This window comes from Plectropomus leopardus, chromosome 9 (assembly GCF_026936395.1).
Source record: "Plectropomus leopardus strain MGB_pleo_1.0 chromosome 9, ASM2693639v1, whole genome shotgun sequence".
Lineage (NCBI taxonomy): Eukaryota > Metazoa > Chordata > Actinopteri > Perciformes > Serranidae > Plectropomus > Plectropomus leopardus.
The window spans coordinates 32,330,710-32,350,596 of NC_142184.1; the positions used below are offsets into that span (position 1 = coordinate 32,330,710).

General features: G+C 38.2%; 1 protein-coding gene across 3 annotated transcripts; it reads left to right on the forward strand.

The window, feature by feature from the left end:
* Window positions 1-1,841: 1,841 nt before the first annotated feature.
* On the forward strand, window positions 1,842-18,773 carry ampd1 (adenosine monophosphate deaminase 1 (isoform M)). Of its 3 annotated transcripts, XM_042492287.2 has the most exons (16): window positions 1,860-1,982; window positions 5,032-5,040; window positions 5,879-6,044; window positions 6,917-7,064; window positions 8,122-8,287; window positions 8,422-8,641; window positions 9,650-9,779; window positions 10,242-10,436; window positions 11,444-11,575; window positions 11,762-11,925; window positions 12,081-12,207; window positions 12,892-13,055; window positions 14,223-14,343; window positions 16,701-16,874; window positions 17,229-17,339; window positions 18,381-18,773. In XM_042492287.2, the coding sequence occupies exons 1-16, from the start codon at window positions 1,961-1,963 to the stop codon at window positions 18,534-18,536; spliced, it is 2,205 nt and encodes a 734-aa protein (XP_042348221.1). In that variant the 5' UTR covers window positions 1,860-1,960; the 3' UTR covers window positions 18,537-18,773. The 3 variants fall into 3 exon arrangements, with proteins under 3 accessions (XP_087938665.1, XP_042348221.1, XP_087938666.1); XM_088082539.1 differs by lacking the exon at window positions 5,032-5,040 and having other exon boundaries at window positions 1,842-1,982; XM_088082540.1 differs by lacking the exons at window positions 1,860-1,982; window positions 5,032-5,040; window positions 17,229-17,339; window positions 18,381-18,773 and adding an exon at window positions 5,594-5,651 and having other exon boundaries at window positions 16,701-16,880.
* Window positions 18,774-19,887: the final 1,114 nt, after the last annotated feature.

Below are 19,887 nucleotides of genomic sequence, written 5' to 3' on the forward strand. Positions count from 1 at the left end.
TAATCTCTCAGGTTCATGGTGAAGAACAGACAGATCTCTCAAGACCATGAAAAAGAAATCCTTCAGAGGACTTTTCATTCATGTCACCTGGTGCATTTGTTGCCATTTGCCTTTGATGGTTTGTCCTTCAAGTTCACATTCATGTTGTAACTTTGCACAGGCTGTGGAAATGTAGCATGAAAATGCACACCCAAAGAAGACATGTTTAACCTAATAATTGTAGTTATCAGGGTGTCAGACACTTTGATATGAGAGGAAGAATAATGTGTCAGAACACACAATGTAGTGGAAGGAAATTCAGTCAGTTTCTTCATTATGCAATTATTTTTATTGAGAACATGCTGTCCAAACAGTGCACCAGCCAAGACAAGATTAAATTCATCACGAGCGTTCAAGATAATGTTGCAACACTGTCAATGCTTGTGCCAGTAGTTTAATTCCAATGACCAAAACGAAATCTATAAAGTGCAGTTTCAGCTGAAATTTTAAATATTTTTACAGTATGCTTATGAAATGAATATTCTGAAGAGACTATCGTTTACAAAATGTCCTGTAAAAACTAATGTTTTTATTTCTAATGGTTGAGTGTGCCCATTTCTAACTTGATCTCTTTAACTAGTTGCACCCTAAGAGGAATGTTGACATTTGGGATCAAATTCCCTGAAAATAGATGGCTTGTTAAGAGTCTTGGAGCTGCAGCATCTGAGGACCAACAGAGAAGGGGAAGTGTGTCACACAAGGCAGATTTTTTTGCAAAGGCAACAAAGATTTTCCCTCCACAACAACCCCAAAATTACAAAACATATTTTTCTATTAATCTCTTCTGTTACCTGGCACTGCAGATAGGGCTGATTTTATCTGTGGAGGTTCTAAATACACCTCTGAGAATTTTGCTCCAACCCTCATACCTCCTCTCTAATCTTTGTTATAAAGATGTACTTCAAATGAAATCACAGAAATCCCAGCAATGGGTTGCACCAGTTATGCAAGTTCAAGCATAGCCTAGTTTGAACAGACTTACTAGCTTAGGTCAGCGTAATAACATTTTAAGGGTTTTACTGGCCGAAAGAGTTCCAAGGTGGGCATAATTTAAGATGTACCTTCTGTCTCAGTGGTTCAGCCGAACAGCGACTTGGCTTTTTGATCAAAGTAGCTGGTTTCAATGTTCAGTATGAAGTTGGAACTTCATACAGCTGGTGCAACAGGCTGATTGTCCTTATTTGCCAAGGGATGTGCCAAAAGACTTAAGGCTATTTTAAACCTATTCCCCTTCTCACTTGAGGGTTCTGGAAAGTAGCAACAACAGTAGTAACAACAATATTGGACACCTTTGTAAATCGCTAATGTGAAGTGCAGGGTTCACATGTCCAATTTAAGGATTTACGTTTTTATATCAACAAAAGGCACCATGGGATGAAAATCTACTCCTTCTATGAATAAATCATCAGTACTGAAAGTATCGAGTATAAAAAATGTCAGTTTCAACCCAACATTTACAGTTTTGTTTCCTGTTGCATTTGCAGTGAAAGTTGTGTGGTGATTAACATGAGCACCCCTTAAAAACCTGCCTAGCATGAGCTGAGCTACTTGTGCAGCTATCAGGGTGTTATATAATACTAGTTCACTCACACATACACACACACACACACACACACACACACATACACACACACACACACACACACACACACATACCCGTCTTTTTGTCTACACGCTGCTCTTGTCAGGGAGACCTGTGTGCATGTAGACAACTTAAAATAGAGCTGGACACATGAGTTCCCCCGTTACGATGAGGCGTGTCCCGCGTGGGTACAGCAGGTTCTGGTTACACGTGAGAGGCAGAGGGACCTTAATATTGCACAGACCAAGTGCAGGGCTTCACACTTCCCTACTACAGTGGTCTAGCGGCTGACCACCCTTCAGAAGTCCTCAGAGAGCGTTTCACTGGAACAGTGTCACCATGCCGAAAGTCTTAGTGCCAGGTGAGTATAGCCAGAAATGGGTTTGAAAGTGCAATCTCATCTATAGAGTGTCTGGATAGCATTTTCAAGGGACTATTTTACATGACAAAATGAAATGAAGAAGCCTTCACCAAAAGTGCATTCAGTTTCATTTTTGTAAGGCCTTTCCAGGAACTTTTCTGGCCAACACATGAAAGACTGACTTGACCTTTGCTGTCAAAATGCCGACCTTAAGTCTCTTTGCTGAGATTTATGGAAATAATTCCCAAAACTTTGCAAATATGCTTTGAATGCATATTACAGGATTCACACCCCTTACTGTGTGTGACATCAACAGCTGTTAAGGTAGTAAATTCACACCTGTGTGTTCCAGTGTTACATTGTCACTCTAAAAGATGGCACTGACAGCTTTAATAGCAGGTTCATAGGGGTCAAAATGCAAACATGAAGTCCACAATGACTAAAATATAGTCATTATCTTCTCTGAGTTGAACATCTTTAAATTGAAATGCTTTTTATCATTTTATGATTTGTAATTCCAATGTCAAAATACTGTTCTTGAGCTCAGTTTAAGCATTCAAATTCACATCATACATAACAAGGGTTGTGTGTCAGTGCAGAATCTAGTGAGTGATTGAATATCATTTGGGAAAATGTCAAGAGAGTACGTCTGAGGGTTGTGATTTGCCAACACATTCTCCAATGTCAAGTGCGACAGGTGGTCATGTGTAAATCAGCTTTTAGCTTTTTTTTTCATTCTCCTTTTTGTAGTTCACCCCCAGTTCATTATCACTATTATAAATGCTCTTGTAATGGTTACTAATTATAGGCCTGCCTCCCCGGGGCAACTGGCAAGTACGATGACATATTATGCTGCTTAGTGTTTCTCAAAGGGTAAAAAATAGAAATTCAATGGTCTCACCAGCTGCTGTCTTGAAGAGATGTATTTCAAAAGGGTCTTTGGTGGTTGTGATGATTATGCAAGTATTGGTGGAAACTGCGTTTTGAGACTGTTTCCATTTGTCGTGATACTGTGACTGCAGAGATTTCACGCAAGTGTTGCTGTGCAGTACGTGCCGGCAGGTTGTATGATCTGTTGCAGCAGGTGTGGAGAGCTGACAACAAATGTGTTATGATCAAACTGATCACATTCAGACGAGTCTCATACTAAAGGGACAGTTAACACAAAACACGCACAATTCAATTTTGATTTTATTCACTGTATTTTGTGCTGCAGCATTTGATTTTTATTTTTTATTTAAAAAAAGAAGCTCAACAGTGTCTGCAAACATATCTTGTACACTCCACAGATAACTGGCTTAACTAACTGTGAACAATTTTCTAGCAAAGGAATAGTCCCCCAAAATATGCAAAGTTTGTGGACAAGTTTTTTTTTTTTTTTTTTTTAAAATATAGATGACTTACTACCTGCTTTGAGATTTAACCAATCTTAACCAATCATATTTTGTTTTCCCTTTAACCTGGACCTTGGACTTTTTGCTTACTCAGAGGGAGGAAGTGAGTATGTAGCTGAGGAATTTTAGGAAGATGTGAAGCATTTCACATGCATGGTTTACTGTATGGATGTGAGACAGTCACATCACCCAATATTTCTTTCTCCAAAGCGCATTTGAATGCAACCTAGTCATATGGATCTTGGTAAATGAATTCCATATGAAATGGAAAGTAATGGGATATAGAAATAAAAACAATTTATTAATTTAATGTTCACATTTAATATAAGTTCTATGGTTTATTGTGATGTATTTGTATCCGATTCTGTACAGAGTCCTATAATTTAAAACTGAACTAAATGTGAACATTTATTTTAATAAATGGCTTCTCCCAGGTAGCTGACTCCTGGGAATGCTTATCAGTTATCAAAGCAGCACACAAACAAGATTTAATTGACCTTCAGACTTGTTTGAACCATCAGAGGAATACCAGGGAGACACAGGAAATGCATCTTCACATGCACAGAGGTGCTAAGAAATGGTAGCGATGTGATAATGAAATCATATCGCCAGAGTATCCTGCATATTTGATTGAAAACTTTCCTGTGTCACTGGGAGCACTGGTGCCACAAAGTCATCTCTGCATGTGTCATGAAGATGCAATCACCAGTAATATGTCCAGCTGCTAGAAATTCAATCTATCGTTCATGTGTCCTCCATTGTTCATCCTCATACCTTAATCCCACTTATCCATTTACCATAAAGTGGTGTCTCATTTCATTGCTCATATCTATTGCATGTATTTCTAATTATTATTCTACAGAAGATGAGAACAGCTGTGCCCGCAATTATTTTTTTAATGCTGTTATCTCTGTCGTTATCTCCTGAAAACAAGCTTTGTTATCTTGAGATGATGAGATAATTGAGATTAAAAAAAGGTTGTTCTATGGAAACTGAGAATGGCCATGTTTGCAATTATTTTTTTTAAATGCTGCTATCTATTTTGTTACCTGAGAGAACAAGATTTGTTCTCTCAAGATACTGAGAGAAAACTAAATTTTTCTATGGAAGCCAAGAATGGCTGTGCATGCAACAACACAAGATAATAAGATAATTCATTATAAAAATGCCTTTCCTAGAGATTATTAAGAATTTTGATCATAATTGTTTAGAACTTTGTTCTTGTGACAATGAAATAATGAACTTGTGATCTCCAGATAATGGCATTAATGGCATTAGCTTCCATAGAAATAAACTTTTGTTATGTCATGACAGGGGGGTTGATTATCTCATTATTACGCATAACAAAGCCTATTTTCTTGACTTTTCAAGAGACCTTTAAAGATAATAGCAGTTTAAGCAAGCATGACCATTATTCTCTTGCTATTCTATATTATTAATAACTGATAAATATTATAGTGCAGGCGCAGTTTCTGTTTCATGTTATGTATTTATAACATTACATTTTGTAATGCATACACTGTAAAACGCAGTAAAAAGTTCATATGTTTGTATGATATCTTCATGTATAACACCTTTCTAACCAATGCTTTTTGAACCCTCTCTTCTTTGGGTTTTATTCCGGGTGGTGCAACTTTCTTTCTTGGCATAATCAGGTCAACAGAGTAAGTATGGAGACTGTGACTTGAAGCTCAGAAACACGTTAGTTGTACTAGAGCTGTTGTCTTAGAGTAGAAAGCCTTGGCTCTTGGCTAGTATGTGCATGTAACAAGTGCAGTTTGATCCAGAGAGTAGTTATTTCTGTAGTAGGCATCAAGTAATGCTACAAACTGTCACTGTGTTTCTAATGAAACTTGAACGCCTGTTTTAGAACACTTGTTTATCGCTCGGTTCTTTACTCCAGTCATTTTAGATGCTGACCCTCTTTTCCTGTCATTTTTTAATGTATTAATACATTCTGATCAACATTATCTCATTTACAATGGAATAAATCCATTTAAACCCTGACTGACAGGGCACAAATCATGATAAAATGCCAAATATACAATAAGAGATGATGAGAAAACTGGGTCTGGAGTTAAAAAAACAAGAAAAACATTTAAAAAGGATCTACCTTCTATGTTTCTGTATGAGTTAAGCCAACAGTGTGTGTCACTGTAGTTTCTCTGTGTGCATGGGACCAATCTGGAGGTCAGAGTTGCAGACTTGTAATGGCTGAGTCAATCTTTGGTCATGTATACAACGCATGTGCTGGAGTCTGTACACATCAAGTTAGGTAATGTATGTCCATTTTTATTTTAGAAGTAGAATGTCATGTGCACCATTCCTTTATCACAAATACATTGTTCTGCAGTCATATTCATGCAGCATAGATTAGTGGTCAAGAAGCTGTGTTTGTTTGGCTTTCTTCACAGCCACAGCCTGTCTAATTCAGTGCTGCATGGTGTGAGAGCAGAATGCATTTCTGTTACTGACATTATGAACCTATGCTGTGCCTGACAGAGACTGATGATAAGATGCGGGCCTTCGCGGAACAGGTCTTTGCATCTGAGACCAAAGGTGAGGATGTCCGCGATGAGATCTCCATGTTTGATGTGGCTGAGGACTGTCCCATCATGCACCAGGAGATGGCCCACCATCTGCACCATGAGGACGATGCTGAGAAACGGTGAGAAAGGAGGTTCTGTTTGTCAAAAATTACAGTTTGGCACATTTTATGCACTTTTCATTCTTAACTTTTTTAAAAAATAAATATTTTGGCTGTGTGCATGCACTTGGCATACATTTTGGCAACACTTAACTTTTGTTTAATCTTGGAATTTCCAGTTCAGCTCCTACAATAAGTCTAAAATACACTGTATAAACAAAATTGTTACATTCATACTGTTAAGTGCAAAAAAAGTTACATTGAAACCCATTCAAACTGTAATTTTTGACCCACAGCTATCAGAGCATAAGAAAATAAATTGTTTTTTTTCTGGGTGTCATTCTGGGTTTTTGCCTTGTAATTTGCAGTTTTTACTATTTTTTAACTTGATAGTGTCTTTTTTCTAAATATAATTATTATTAACCATATTTGGCATATGGAGTGCTATTTCCACTAGGTGCACTGTCACATTCAATGTTGCTGCTAATCATTGACATGTCCCAGGCTGTGATAAAAAAAAAGAAATCCTTGCATGCAGTATATTGAAAATAATTAAATTTTTGTGTTTGTTTTTTTTTCTTCTGAAACCATAGTGGCATCATGACAACAATCTAGCATTTAAAGGGTTAAAACTGTGGAAATGTATGAATATTTGATATTTATAATTAGGACTGATATTGGTTGGAGAGTTAACCCAGTGAAAGTAGAAACTAATACTAATGCATGATATTTTTTAAAGCTTGATTTTAAAAAGCACATTTTGAGTGATACATGTGTGTGTAATATTAAAGTGGGCCCTAAGGGTTAATTATTGAACTTAATTTAGTTGCCTTTCATAAGAATCGTAGAATATTTGAAGCCAACCACTAAACCTCACCTCTCCGTATCCACAGCAAGAGGCGCTGCCGCACCATGGCCATGCCTGCAGCCGCGGCCCAGGTAGCTGCTACCCCTGTAGTGTCAGTGGAGGTGGACACGCCCACCTACCTGGAAGTGCCAGACTTCCAGAGAGTGGCCATCATCGGAGACTACGCCTCTGGGGTACCGTTCACTTTCATTTCATCCCATTCTAAAATAATGGTGAACTTTGAACACTTGAATATTTGCCTTAATGTTTTTAGAATTAGATGAATATTTAATATAAAATGATCATAGTACATAGCATTCAGCTCATTCAGTTGTGGTGCTACAATGCTACAGCAACAAGTAATTTTTCAGTAATTTTTTGAAAGGAGACATTCTAGAGAGTTTGCTAATAGGCTATGCTAACCATTTTCTTTAGAAACTTAATTTGTTTCCTTAAGTGGAAAGTCTGCACATTAATTAATTTATCATTTCAAATCACTTACTGAACAAGGAATTTAAGTCAACTTGACTTAAATATCCAGTATGTAAGGTTAAGGGGGATTTATTGGCATCTGACGGTGAGAATTGCAGATTGTGAAAAGCTAAAACTTCTCCCAGTTAGCATTCCTTCAGTGTTCATTGTTCAGGAAGTTTTTACAGAGAGCTGAAATATCTGCAGTGTTCTCTTTCTCTCCAGAACAAACAGATTCAGGGATTTAAAAACACCGAATGAAGCAGTTTAACACGACAAATAAGTATCATGTTATGAAAGCTTCCAAAACTAGACCTGGGTCAAGTTGACATGGATGCAGACTTTGCACTTCAGTAACCATATGTGGGTCAGTGACCTCCCAGCGTCCCTCCCACTAACAGAGGTCCATGAATAGAGGTCATCTGAGAGCAGGCCAGGATTTAAGTTTCATGACTGTGGGTCTGACATTTACAGCGAGAGGAACCTTTTTGAGAGGCTGATTGTTATTTCTGCTTTAGCCATTATGTTGTTTTTAAAAACAGATCCCGGGTATACTGACAAAATAACATAATATCTGCATAATATCACAGAGAGCACATTTTGAAAAGGTTTTGAAAAGGTTTTTAACAATGAAGCTTCTCCTTCCATCAATCAAATATAAATCATCACTTTTGTATGAGTTGAGAGCCGGTGGTTCATCTTGTTTTTGAAAGATATGCCCATCATTGTAATGCTGCAATTTTTGCCCCAAATCTGTAATCTTTTATATCTGTTACTCAGGTGACCATGGATGACTTTGAGCTGTCCTGCAAGAGTCTGTACCGTGCTTTGACCATCAGGGAGAAGTACATGAGACTGGCCTACCAGCGCTTCCCACGGACGGCCTCACAGTACCTGCGTGAGATTGAGGGAGAGACCTTCAAGATTGAAGATCAGGTGCAGCCAGGTGAGGAGAGAAAGGGAGTTGAGGCTCAAAAGAGTGTTGGACCTGGGAATCTAAATAAATGAGCTTATGTAAGATGCTGTCTTTACCACCAAGTATCATTAATGATTAATTTGTATATTGCATCCATCCGTCAGTCTTCACATCTCCTCCAAAGAACGGTGACGACCCCTTTGACACCAAGAACCTGCAAAAAGACCTGGGATATGTTGCTCGTATGAAGGACGGTCTCATCTATGTGTACAATGACGCTGCAGCTGCTGACAAACACCAGCCCAAAGACCTGCCCTGCCCAGACTACAACACCTTCATCGACGACATGAACTTCCTCATCGCTCTCATTGCACAGGGCCCAACGTAAGTCCTTCTAAAAGGGTTAATTACTTTGTTTCTAATTTTAGAGTTGAAATATCTCAGTTATCTCCTTGGTCCCGCCATGATTTTACCCATATCCAATTTCATATGACCCAGATCTTTAAAATGATGTCAGGTGGATGACGCTAGCTGTTAACCCTGGGGGTTAACAACCCTGTCAAAATAACTTACAGTAACAACACGCTTCACATCAACATTTTCCTGTTATAAACACTGATGAAATATATATCTGCTGTGTGACAGCTATTACCTCACCTCATGTCTTAAAAGGATACTTTGCAGATTTTTAACCAGCTTTGTATTTTAACAGTGTGGGTAGTATGTGTAAATGAACTGTGGTAAACTTCCCTCCATCTGGCCAGTGCTCAGATCTCCTTGCACATTTGCATCATTGGATGGATCAGGTCTCTTGGCCTGTTGAGTGAGCTACAGATTGTATTTCCTCATTCTACAGATGTAAAGATTGTAGACGCAAAGAGAGAACAGTAAAATTAGGCAGTGTTGATCAAACATAAACCCAGATTCTGTTACTGCTCTGCTTATTTCTTGACTAAAATGTAAATATTTTAATGCTCTGTTTAGCTGTAATTTGAGAATTTTTGATCAGGAGGTAGGCGCCATACTGTTTTCTGTTTTGTGAAAACCGAGGCTGAAGTTAAATGAGGTTAAACTGCAAACCTAAGCAGTGTTGATAAATATGAACCAAGATACTGCATTGCTTATTTCTCACTGACCATTGAACTGTAATACAAGATCATTTGTCACCAGCTGGCTGTCATATTATTTCTTGATGGGCTATGGGCATTACACATGTGGAAATTATTGCCCAGGGGATGTCAAAAATATGTCAAAATATCACAAAAATATGTTGGAAGATAAGTGATAATATAGATGGCAGTATTTGCATTAATGTAACACATCATGTCAGGAGTGAGTCGGGATAAGAGTCAGTGTCAGTGGGGTTTTACTGTGCTTCTCTTTGTTTTGCAGTAAGACTTACACTCATCGCCGTCTTAAGTTCCTCATGTCCAAGTTCAACGTGCACGAGATGCTGAATGAGATGGAGGAGCTGAGGGAGCTGAAGATGAACCCCCACAGGGACTTCTACAACTGCAGAAAGGTAGCTATGAAAAATATTTACAATGGACTGAAAGGCTGCACAAAAATAAGTCTAAATCACCCTTAAACTTCAAAATTCATGTCCTGTAATTGATGTACTGAGATTTAAGATGAAGGGAAACTGTAAATTACAGTGGAGTCTTTGCATTTTTCCTCCGCTGACTGATGTAAAACTCTTTATGCTGACCTTTAATGGAGGTGATATACTGACTGTAGATGTTAGAAATGTAAGTGGCTTTGTGTCACACGAAACTCATTATGTTCATACTCACATGTACACAAATGGTGATTCTATACATTTTACACTATTTCCACTGTTTCCACTATTTCCACTAGTTATTTGCTGACATCCTCAACACAAGCTGCCATGCACCTGTGTGTCTTTGGCTCCCTCTTGTGACCAAGCAAATGTATTACAACATATAAACCTCAAACCTCAGTGATCCACTCTCTGTCATTCCAGGTGGACACCCACATCCACGCTGCCGCCTGCATGAACCAGAAGCACCTGCTGCGCTTCATCAAGAAGATGTACCGCGTGGACGCTGACCGTGTTGTGCATAACCTGAAAGGGAGAGAGGTCACCATGAAGGAGCTCTTTGAGACCCTTAACCTGCATCCTTATGACCTCACTGTGGACTCCCTGGACGTGCACGCTGTGCGTAAATAAAATGTTGGAACACTGGTGGCTTTAGAAGTGAACACAATAATTAAAATGCATAGCTGCAAACTGAAATGTAAAGGGGACATGAGAAATTGCCATGTCATTACCATTTAATGATTGTGTTAGAGTGCATCCAAGTCATAGCCTCTAGTATTGTTTTTATTTTTATAAGTACACCTAATGAAGATTTCAGACATCAAAATGTAGCTGAGAACAGCTATCAAAGGTTTTATTTTAAGATTCCTGTATTTTCTTGTCGTAATTTGTTAAATTTATGTAATTATAGATTATATAATACATATATTACATTAAAAAGCCACAATTTAATCATTCTAAGAGCATATTTAGATTTTGATTTCCTTATCCACTCTGTGGATAATGACTTCTTAAAGAAAAGAGACCATTTTTATTTTTGTCTCTCCAAAAACCGCCATTATTGCAATTTATCCATTTATTTTTTGGAATAAATTAATCCACATTGTTGCTCAGTCAGTCAGCCTGCTATGGAGATAGATTAGTTTCAGTATTATTTGTGTTAACAGATCAACAATCTGTGTGTAAATGTGTAATCTGTAAATATAAAACACCTTCCACAAAAAAGATTAGTGAGCCCAAAACTCTATTTAAAATGGGGTTTAAAAATAGACACAAAAATTACACAAATAAAATATGTATGTGAATACACTGAACTGATTAACAAATGACTGAAAAACAGTTGTAAATATCTTCCTGACATTTACAACTTTGAAACACATATTTGTGAATCCAGTTTTTATTTTTGAATCTCAATTTTACACTTGCAGATTTGCATTTTATGCACAGAGTCTTTTTATTTATTTATTTTTATTTTTTTAAATTTTTTGATTTTTTTTGTATTTGTCATAGGTGTTTTATATTTACAGGTTGCACATTTACACATGGATCGTTGTTCTCCTTACACAAATAATACTAACACAGATCTATTACCGTAACTTTCTTGTCTCTTTGCTGTCTCTCTGAAGGGAAGACAAACCTTCCAGCGTTTTGATAAGTTCAACGCCAAGTACAACCCTGTAGGAGCCAGTGAGCTGCGTGACCTGTACCTGAAGACAGAGAACCACATCGGTGGAGAGTACTTTGCCACAATCATCAAGGTCAGTTTCTTTATAAAAAGAACAGATAAGAATCACAGAAAAAAATCTTTAGAAAAACTGAAAAATCCTAGAGGGAGATATTGTACAACTTTCTTTTGTCCCTTTAGCAGCCTGCTAATTCCCCAGATTTAAGTCGTCTGTTAAAGTCATGCATTCTGAGCCTGATTTGACCTTTGTGTAAACCAGGAAGTAGCCAGTGACCTAGAGGATGCCAAGTATCAGTTTGCTGAGCCTCGTCTGTCCATCTACGGCTGCAACCCCAACGAGTGGACCAAGCTGTCCAGCTGGTTCGTCAAGAACAGAGTCTACTCCCCAAACCTCAAATGGATGATCCAAGTACCCAGAATCTAGTAAGTTTACAAGTCTTTCTTTTATGCAGTTTGTGAGACAGATGGGGAATTATTTATACTTTTGACGATAAATAATAAATTGTGCTTTTCCTATTGTATGATGTTATCTGATATTTATATTTAAATGAATGTGTTTTGTTCCTCTTCTATTTTAGCGACATCTTCAGAGGCAGGAACTTTGTGCCCCACTTTGGCAAGATGCTGGAGAACATCTTCCTTCCTGTGTTCGAGGCCACCATCAACCCTCACTCCAACCCAGAACTCAGCATCTTCCTCCAGCATGTGAGTCAGAAACAGACACAAAAAGCACTCACAGGTAACAAGAGATGACAGACCAGACGAGTGGACAGCAAACTGAAAGACCACAAATGTCTTCTGAAATGTAGTCAGTCACAAAAAATACAACCAGTTTTTAACTGTTATCTTTATCTAAGAATTCAAAACCCCAGAATCACCTAAAAAATAAGTTAATTTGTCTGAGAGCCCCTCTGTTTACCCTTTGAGACCTGGAGCGACATCACTTCTCTTGGGCTGCTTTTCACCCTTTGAACCATGAGCAAAGTGATGCAATTTCTTTCAAAAACATGAGAACAAAAGGCAATGAGCAACTTGGTAAGAAATGTTTCAAATTAAAAAAAAAATAGTAGATTTAGAAAATTATTTTCCAAAAAGCTAGAGGAAAACAAAAACTATAATTAACACAATTACACATTACTAGTTGTTTGTTTGTTTTTTATTTTACTTTCATTTTTGTTTGTTTGTTTGTTTGAAAAAATAATTTTCAGGTAATTTTCTTGTACTTTCTTATTTATTTCATTATTATTTTTTTTTTTGCTTATTTTGTGGGTAATTTCTTTTTTTGCTGCCCATTATTTCTTTCCATGTTTTTGACAGAAGTCATCCAAATTGCTCAGGTTTCAAAGGGTTAACTGTCTAATTCTTAACCGTTTGCCTCCTGGTTGCTAGGTGACAGGCTTCGACAGCGTGGACGATGAGTCCAAGCACAGTGGTCACATGTTCTCCACTAAGAGCCCCAAACCAGAAGAGTGGGACATCACCAAGAACCCCTCCTACACCTACTACATCTACTATATGTACGCCAACATCGCTGTGCTCAACCAGCTCCGCAGGTCAGTCTCCATACATACACTTTTGTCTTTTTTAAGTATTAGTAGTGCAGAAATATGATTACTTAAAGATCCCCTCCACTTTTTCTGCTGTTTCTTCCCCTAAAATGTCTGGCTTTGACTTAACGTACTTGTATTTGTACAAAATTTGACATGAGAGAAGCGTATTCACATTCCTCTACTGAAGGGGGTGATATCTCTGCACTTCTCTGAAGTCTGAGATTCAAAGACACCCCAGGCAAGATAGATAGCTTACCCCAGAAGTGATTAAAAAAATAAAATAAAATAATAATAATAATTACTTTATTCATATGGCACCTTTAAAAACAATTGTTTACAAAGTGTTTTGAGAGACAAAGCAAAGGCAGGAACTCAGGGAATAGTAAAATAAACACCAACAGACATGCCAAACAGAGAACATAAAGGCAAGAACAAAAAGTCAACAAGGGTAAAGCAAATAGCAATAAGTGTAATAAAACAGACAGATCTCGAAAGGCAGTCAAAGTACTAAATGAATAAAGCTTTAGAAAATAGAGAATAAATGCAATAAAAGATGATTTATAAAAAAGCGGAAATAATATAAGAAGATGACATCACATCAGTGGGGATAAAACTAAGATAAGAAGATAAAAACAGATGAATAAGAGATAGATGAACAAGTAAATAAATTAAAACATGACAAGATGGTAAGAACAGGACAAAAGAAGGATAAAGATGAATAGAGTAAGAGCAGCAAAATCAATAGAGGAAGAATGATAAAATAAATAAACAAGGGTGACATCACTTAACAGCAAGTCTGTGAAAGTGAATTTGAATTTCTTCCCATGCTGACACTTTCTTTGCACTTTGTAATCAATTAATTCTATCGGCAGTCAGTGAAATAAAATACCAACATAAATGATCGGCCAGGCTGATAATCAGTCAAGCCCTACTTTTTAGTAGGAAAACCATACTACACAAAACATTAATCTTCAAGTATTTTGTAATCTTAGAGTTTTTACATACTTAAAACTGTGTTCGGGGGGAACTTTAATGTTTTCTGTTTTTTTAGTTTGTCAATTTCTTCTTTGTAAATATTCAAAGTGACTGCATATTTTACAGTAACAGGACAATATATAAGAATATGTGTCCTTTCCATTGTATAATATTTATCAATCTTCTGCTTTCCAGACAGAGGGGGATGAACACATTCACGTTCAGGCCTCACTGCGGCGAGGCCGGTGCCATCACCCATCTGCTGGCTGCCTTCATGACTGCCGACAACATCTCTCACGGCCTCAACCTCAAGAAGGTCAGTGCTCTGTAAAAGCTCTGCAGGAGATCCAGTGATCCACTAAAGTAATAAAGTTTTCCTTGGACGGAAAGACAAATTTCTGTGATGGTCATCAATGACGTACACACTAGGAATAAAAGGGAGAAGACTCACTGGAATTTGAATTCAAGTTCAGTTCCCAGCATGTTCTGGAATTTAATGCAGGACCTTTTCCCAGAATATTTTTATGTGTGCCATAGACGTGTAAGGCTGCCAGTATTATGTTTTTTTTTCATTTAAGGCACGATGGAGAGTCACTGGCACTAAATTTGAAAAGATGCTCAGGCGATGAATGCACTCTGTGTAGTATTTGGAGTTGTAATGCTTGTGTTTTGTACTTTGCGTTTTTCCAATAATCTTTCAACACATCTTCTGTAATCTCTACACCCTTTGTAATTTCTGTCCAAGCTCCTGCATACAAAATAGTACAAAAGACTTACGTTTGCAGGCATTAAAAGTAATTAACAAGGACATTTTTTCGTGGCATAATCTCTTATCTAAAAGGATATTCTTTCTGGATTTATCTTTTTTTGTAATTATCTGATTAAAGGTCACTAGGACCCCATTCTCCAAAAGGTCCCACAGTTAGGAAATCCTTTTTAGACCCAGTGTTTGAAATCTGGACAGAAGTGGATGTTTGATCTTCTTTTATATGTTGTACTGCTCTCCTCTCCAGGCCTTAAAGCTATAGTTATTGCTAGTGAGTTATTGCAGCAATCTTTAAAGAGATAGTTTGCTAGATGAACTGACTCTGAACTACAGGCTGTACTTCCACATTTTTGTATTGCCCACCCCCTATGGTGCCACCGTGGACACAAAAAGGTATAGAAGCAGATCTAGAGACAGACCTGTTCCTTTCTCTCTCTCTCTCAAACCATCAAAGTGATTGGAGTGAAATCCAATCACGGTGAAACCAGGCAGTGCTGATTGGGTATAAATCAAATTTCTGTTATTTAGCTGACTATTTCTTACCTCAATTTTTTTTTTAGAAACAATTATAACTCATCTAAATTGTAATTTGAGAACATGTTTTGCCAGTCGTCCACCACTATTTGTGCACAAGTAGTGCATTGTGGTTGGTTTTCTACTTTTAAAGCAAAAGCTTTCATTTTGCTTTGTTTTCTCTGGTCATGTAGCACCACTTTCTATTAGTATTTGCCTCTTTTTACTAGAAAGACTTTTTTTCCCTTTATAGGCCATTTTTCCACCAGTGAATTACTTCTTCAACTGAGGGTTTGTAAGGGGATATTTAGTCTACTGTGCAGGTCATACTGGGATTCCAAGTGCACTGTCAGAGCTGAGATTCATCCTTGGTGTAATCTTTCAGTTGTTATGTAACTTATTGCCGGACAAGTAATTTTGCCGTCTTTGCTATCAAAAATAAAACCAGTCGAAATGCCAGGGCTTAACAAATAATATCAACTGTCAAGCAATGGTGTAGTTTTGTTCAGTGGTTGAATGTAACTGAGTACAATTACTCAAGCACTCGACTTGATTACAATTTTGAGTATTTGGACTTTACTTTACCATGACCCTACTTTAAACTGCTACTCCTCTACATCTCAGAGAGAAGTGTTGCACTGTTGACTCCACTACAGTCTAACAGCTTTAGCTTTTATAGCTATTATATATAGATTTAGATTATCAATACAAAATATAAATCCACTCATAAGTTATGTAGATCAAACTACCCGGCAGTGAATAGTCATTAAAGTTTGTTCCACCTTTGCCAGCTGTAACATTAAAATGATGAACACATGGCTGCATCAATAATTATTATACAATTAAATATGTTATTCAGAAATGGGACATTCTGCATAAGTTATACTTTTAATTTCGGTTCTTTAATAATATTTTGATGGTCACACTTTTGTAATTTTACTAAAATGAGATTTCAAATGCAGGAGTATTTTCACACTGTGGCATCGCTAGATCTGAATATTTATTCCACCACAGTTCAGTTTCAGTTCAATATTTGGTGGGACAAATATTAAGAAAGGTATTAAGAAAAAAATTAAGCATCAAACACTTCATGTCTGCATTGTAGTGATTTTTTATGCACTAATTTTTACCTTTTGTGCATCGACTTAAGGAAATGTCATGGTACTTCCTCCCTTGACTGTGCATAGCTTATTCGTCTTTCCATTTTATAGCAGATTGCAATCATTGCTTCTGAGGTTACTGCTACCACCTTCATCAGTTGCGTTGTGCGTTCATCAAAATAAAACTTCCCTGATTATTTAATGTTTTTATTTGCAGGTACAAGTGCACACTACACCAATGACGTCTGAACTAGATCTTGTAAACTGATTTAATCAATCAATCTTCCACCACAGGGTCCTGTGCTGCAGTACCTGTACTTCCTGGCTCAGATCCCCATTGCCATGTCCCCTCTCAGCAACAACAGCCTGTTCCTGGAGTATGCCAAGAACCCGCTGCTGGAGTTCCACAAGAAAGGCCTGGTGGTGTCTCTGTCCACTGACGACCCCATGCAGTTCCACTACACCAAGGTCTGAGCACATGGAGGGAGGAGACAATGGCACATACTGTGCTGTGTATAATAAGTATTGTATGGGGTACATCTATGGGTGAATGCATTTTAGTGTTTGTAGTCACATCATACGGGCAAAGTCATTTACAGCACACTTACAGCAACAACAATAGAGTAAAAAATGCATTGAATGAGCATATATCTTAAGAACAGGTTTAAGCCATATATAGAGAGCATGCAGATGTGTGTAAAACTAGCTGTTAAATAATGTAAATTGTTCTTACTTTGCAAACAATTACCTCTTAAAAATGCTACATTACATTAGCAAACATTACGTACTACAGCTGTTGTTAGTTCTGGTCTTTGTTCACAGGAACCCCTGATGGAAGAGTACGCCATCGCTGCCCAGGTCTTCAAGCTCAGTACCTGCGACATGTGTGAGATCTCCAGGAACAGTGTTCTGCAGAGCGCCCTGTCTCATGAGGTAACACACCTGATGGAGAGTGTTAAAGGAGCAGTGCATAGGATTTAGTGGCATCCAGCTGAGACAATTGCACATTGCAACCAGCTGAAACTTCCCCTGTGTGCCAAGCATAAACTCCCTGTTAGAATTCCCTTAGTGTTTTTTCAAGAGGTTTTTACCTGAATTATCCACAGGCTCTTCATCTCCAAACAAACGGATCAGGTGATTAAAACTGGTACAAACACTGAATAAAGCAGTTTTATGTTAAAAATCAGTGTTTCTCTGACACTGTTCAGCTTGTTGCAGATGGATCACTAACCTAGCCTGCTAATGTTTTCTCACCTCTTTTCTCAGATAACTTAAGATCCAGGTGTTCAGGAAGTTTTTACTGGAAGCCGAATTATCCTTAGAGGTGTCCTCCTCTCCTGAACAAACAGACCCAGGGTTTTAAACTGGCAAAACACTGAATAAAGCAGGCCCATGTTAAAAATCAATGTTTTTCCAAAGCTGTTTGGCCTGTCATGGAAGGGCTGCTAACTATAGTGGCTGACATGAAAATGCAAATGGCCTATCTAGAGCCAGTGTTTCGTTTGTCCATTCTGTACTACCATATCAAAATGGCAATGCAACACGAGCACCTGGATAACGCTGAGTCGGCACGCCACTGCAAAAGCCGGGCGGCCATCTTTAACTTCTGAGCGAGGACCGGTCCCTTTGTACATATAAACGGCTCAATCTATTGTAAAAAAACCCACACCATTCTTATTTTCAGGTGATTATAAACCAAAGTAAACATACCTATGTGTTGAATTTTTAACACAATTAATAAATAAGCCTGTAAAAGGTATCTGTTTTTTTATATTAGCTACACTCTTAATGCAAAACAGTAACTTCGAGGTGTTTCTCCACTTAAAAGCTTCATGTCAAATCCTCTGAATGACAGATTCTGTCCTTACATCATACAGGCTGCCATTAAATTAAAGAGATTACACATGATGATCAACATTGAGGTGATTTTATTCTTGCACCGAAAGATACGTGTGGTTTTCTCCTGTGTTCCAGGAAAAGGCCCACTACCTGGGTACCGACTACCTGAAGGAAGGTCCTGCGGGCAACGACATCCGTAAGACCAATGTGGCTCAGATCCGTATGGCATATCGCTACGAGACCCTGTGCTACGAGCTCAACCTCATCAAGGAGGGCATTAAGTCTGAGTGACCACTCTGACTTGCGCCCACTCAAATACATCTCTGTGGTGAGGTAGAAAAGTTTCTACATTTGTTTTTCACAGTAACTCTTGATCAATTCAATCTTAAAGAAATGACCTTCTGACACACTGATGTTCTCTGTGTCATCTACACACATTGTCCAGTTGACTTGTACATTTCAGTATGTGTGTTATGTATGGGAAACATCATGTATGAGAATGAAAGGAAATAAAATGTGAAATAACAAGTGTCTTTGTGCAGTAATTGCCCCATCAATGCATATCACAGTTAAATTGGTATTATGTTGCAATATTACGATATGATTACGATTGCGATACGATACGATACGATACGATACGATACGATACGATACGATACGATACGATACGATACGATACGATACGATACGATGCCATGCGATGAGATACAACTTTATTGTCAGTTTACACTTAAATTTGTTTTGCGTCCTGAGACAGCTCTGCTCTAGAACTTCATACACAAATAGACATACAATTACACAAACAGCACATACCCGTAAACACGGACGTAATTTTAGGGGGGGGGCGCAGGGGACATGTCCCCTGCACTTTTTCAAAACGCCGTTTTTGTCCCCTGCAGTTTTTACCGTCCAAAAAGTGTTACACTATATTAAGACGCGTCAGGCACTAGGACCAAGCGGAAAACGGCCGCTAAAGCTGAAGCCTGTTTAGACCGCCCACACACTCCTCGATTGGCTCTGCCGTTTCTGTGTGATTGGCCGTCCCCCCCTGTCACTCAATCAGGTTGTAAACCGCCAGGATTTGTATACTGGTTTGCTAGTTGCCCGAGACAGGAGCTCCCGACTCGAGCTTCCCGGTAATCTGCTGCTGCCTGTAGGCTAAGTTGTTGAACATCATGTTGGACGTTTGTTCTGCCTGGGTCACGTCAGCAAGACGGATTGTAATATTAGAGATTTCATTTACACTAATGTTTAATTTATGTCCATGTGCTGTCTATGTTGTGAATCGCGTGTGTGCGTGCGGCGTGCCTCTGTGTGGTGTGTGTGTGTGCGCGCGCGCGTGTGTGTGTGTGTGCGTGTTTTATTAAAAATACTTGTGTCCCCCCCACCTCTAAAATCAAAATTTCGTCCATGCCCATAAAAGCATGACAAACAGTCATGACCATGGAACACATCACATAATATCCTCAGATTCAGATCTTAAATTCAAGTATACTGATTTTAGTTTAACAACAGGATAAAATGATGTATGAAAAAATTGTTCTGCCTGTTTTATTTAAATTAAGGGACTCTGAATTGCCTGTAGGAGGGCAAAAGTTGGTACTCTTTGTGTAGAACATCCCAGGGGTCAGTAAAAATGCTG